We start from the raw sequence: 3,394 nt of genomic DNA on the forward strand, positions 1-3,394 counted from the left end.
GATTAATTTTTTTTCCTAGCGGCCTGACAATGTGCCGCCTTGGGCTGCTGCCCATGTTGGCCATTCCTAAATCTGCCTCTGTTTTGGCCAAACAAGACAGAGGGTTTGAAAGAGGAGTAAAGGAAGCTAGCTATGTAAAACTGGAAACCCCCTCTCTGAACAGTCCATGTCATAATATATGACAAGGGTGCGTGGACTTATAGTTTCTTGAAAATGTTTAGCCACCCCTAAAAATTGAAGGGGGGGGGAGCCTATACCAGTTGTCATCGGCCCTGGACAGGTCTCCGGTCTATCACAGGGCTAACACAGAGAGACAGACAACCATTCACACTCACATGCACACCTAAGGCATGTGACCAATTAATCACCAGTGAACCTAACTAGCATGTCTTTGGACGGTTGGAGGAAGCTGTAGTACCCGGAGAGAACCCACACAGGCACAGGAAGAACATGCAAACTCTACACAGAAATAGCATTAAATTTGATCTGGAAATCTTAACAATTAATGCCCCATACTTCATCTGGAGTGAATGTTCTAGTTTAAGTAAAATGCAAAACTGCATTTGAATCTTTATTCAATAAATATAATACTGTAGATGCTTACAGTTTCAGTTGATAAATGGTCTTGTTTTTATACAGGACTTTTCTACCTATTGGTACTCAAAGTGCTTTACAGGCACACACACATTCACACAACTGAACTGGGGATTCAGTATCTTGCTCAAGGACACTTCGGCATGCGGCATGTTCTCGGGGAAACCGATAACCCTCTGGTTCGTGGACAACCCGCTCTACCTACTGAGCCACAGCTGCCTAGAGTGTTAAAGTGTCACCATAAAAAACTGGTGTGAAGAGAACAAAAATGCCATTTTTTTGTGGGTGTTACAGTAGTTGTTAAATGTGGTCAAATTAGGATAGATGTGTAATATGTGTGAGAATCACCGAAACAATTAAGACTCCACCTTCACCTAATAAAGATCAGATACTGAAATCTACTGAACAGAGCCTGCTGTCAACAGCCAAGGTAAGGCCCTGAAGTCCCTTCTCTTATTACCATTTACTTCAGCGTATAGGTAAATTGTAGTTTAATGTTTGCATTGTGGAACTTTTTTTTTTTTGTCAATGCCATTTGATCATCTCTTACTGTCTCTTACACTTTCATACAGATGTCGAGGCTGTGGCTTTTCATTTTTCTGTACTGGGCATGGAGCCCTCAGTGTCTTCCATCCAGTGTTAGCTTCATTGGTACACCACAGGAGTGTCAAAAGGCTCCCTTTGTCCCTGGTTACAACCTGGGTGGAGAAGGCTTCGACATCGTCACAATGAAGAGGAAAGGCGCCTATGTCATCGACACTGAATCATGGAAACTTGGAAACGGCACTTGCAGGCTGTACACAAACGCCTACATGAATGGACAGAACCAGAAGGTCCCGGTTGCTGTGGTAGATTGGAGAATCCTCCCCAAGAGCAGTTTAACAGTCTCCAGTACACGCTACGATTCTGTTGAAACCCTTGTCAATGATTCCACATCATCTGTGTCCAATGACTGGAAAATTGGCCTTGACATCCCTGTGCATCCTTCTGTCAGTGTTGGGGTTGGTTTTGGAGGTTCCCACTCCAGCGATTCGATGTTTGCCATGCAGAAATCTAAAGAAGACCGCTACTCCTTCTTTCGTCATTCAGTCCACTGCAACGACTATGGGTGAGTACATAATATAAATATATGTTTTATTTTTTCTGTAACGGATCTGCTCTGGAAAGTTGGCACTAATGACAGCTATTTTATTTAAACTAAGTTATCTGTGATAAATGGTAACTTATTTAATAACTTTCTGTACTTCACAGCTACAGACTGGCAACAAATCCTCCACTGAGCCATGAGTTTGAATCAGCTGTGAAGTCCCTTCCTTCCTATTCCACTAAAACTATGCAATTATATCACAATTTGATTGACACTTATGGTACACATTATATCACACAAGTGTTTCTAGGAGGAGAAATCAAGGCCATCACTGGCATGAAAACATGTGTAGCCACTATGAATGGACTGTCAGAAACAGAGGTCAAAGATTGTCTTGAAGTTGAGGCCTCAGTTGGCTTTGCTAGCACTGCCAGGATTAAGGCCATGTATAAATACTGTCAGGAAAAGAAGAAAAAGTTAGGCCATGGCCAAAGTTTCAGCAGCACATTTAATGAGCGGCACACAGAGGTGATTGGTGGACACATTGATGGAGCTGATATCCTCTTTCAGGGACAGTCAAACCCCTCAGTCTATAACACCTGGATTAACTCTCTGAAATCTATTCCTGATGTTGTTCGATATAACTTAAAGCCTCTGCACACCATACTGCCAAGTGATCATCCTGCCATGGCTGGACTGAAGCAAGAGGTGGAGAAGTACATCAAGAATAATGCGGTGTTGAAAAAATGTTCAGAAACTTGTACGATTGGTCACAGGTCTAACAAAAGAGATCCTTGTGCTTGTGTCTGTACTGGTAGCCAGAATGTGAAGTCAAACTGCTGTCCTGCTGGGAAAGGTCTGGCTACATTAACGGTATTCGGACTCTATGCACAGGATCTGTATGGTGACAGATGGACAAAGACAGATGGTTCGGTGGAGGTTACATATGGTGACCAGATCAAGCGCACTGCCATTATCGGGAATAATGACAATCCTAAATGGTGTGAGACGTTTCAGTTTGGACCCATCACTATTAACATGATAAACAAACTCAGGTTTCGTGTTTATGATGAGGATACTTATTGGAACAGTGATCTGCTTGGTGAGTGTTCATTTGATCTGTATAGTGGGGAGAAGACAGATAGCTGCATGTTAAATCATGGTACTCTCTTCTTCTCCTACATAGTGGAGTGTGCACCAAGTCTTGGTGGTGACCAGTGTCAGGATTATGTTCCCTCTCCCATGAATCCCTTTTTGGCCAAGGTCTTCTACACCAGAAATGGGGTCCTTGCTGGAGAAACTGGCGAAGCATCTGCCAAATCAGTCAGTGAGTCAGGTTGAGACAGCTGTTGATGTGAGATGAGGTAAAGAAGGATTTAACAATGAGCTTGTAGTTTGTAGCATTCTTTCTCTGAACTTTTTCTGCAAAAGTAATTAGGTTCTCTGAAACCTTTGGTGGAATCTGGAATAATAATCCACTTTTTTATGCTTTCTTCTTCTTTGTTACCAAATATATCAATAAAGCATCCACAAAGACAACACACGTGTCCTTCTCATTTTTCTATGTATGTGTGTGTGTAATTTTGTGGTCCAGGTGTAACATGTATGTGAATATTCACAAGCTGAAAAGCAGATGATTCAAAGTTTCGGGCCAATGCAGTCGAGCATCTGAATGGATTAAAGCTACTTTATATTCTCAAGTGTATCTCCTAA

General features: G+C 42.2%; 1 protein-coding gene across 1 annotated transcript; it reads left to right on the forward strand.

Annotated features, from left to right (window-relative positions):
- The first annotated feature begins 885 nt into the window (after window positions 1-885).
- On the forward strand, window positions 886-3,081 carry LOC311509208 (perforin-1-like). The gene is made up of 2 exons (XM_084574297.1): window positions 886-1,702; window positions 1,846-3,081. Exons 1-2 carry the CDS (start codon window positions 1,167-1,169, stop codon window positions 3,020-3,022), a joined length of 1,713 nt encoding a protein of 570 aa, XP_084430423.1. The 5' UTR covers window positions 886-1,166; the 3' UTR covers window positions 3,023-3,081.
- The last annotated feature ends 313 nt before the right edge of the window (window positions 3,082-3,394 follow it).

This window comes from Chelon labrosus (assembly GCF_963514085.1).
Source record: "Chelon labrosus genome assembly, chromosome: 2".
Classification (NCBI taxonomy): Eukaryota; Metazoa; Chordata; class Actinopteri; order Mugiliformes; family Mugilidae; genus Chelon; species Chelon labrosus.

Coding starts and splice junctions, on each gene's coding strand:
- LOC311509208 (XM_084574297.1), top strand. CDS start 1,167: ATGTCGAGGCTGTGGCTTTTCATTTTTCTGTACTGGGCATGGAGCCCT. Junction 1,703..1,845: donor GTCCACTGCAACGACTATGG/GTGAGTACATAA, acceptor TGTACTTCACAG/CTACAGACTGGCAACAAATC.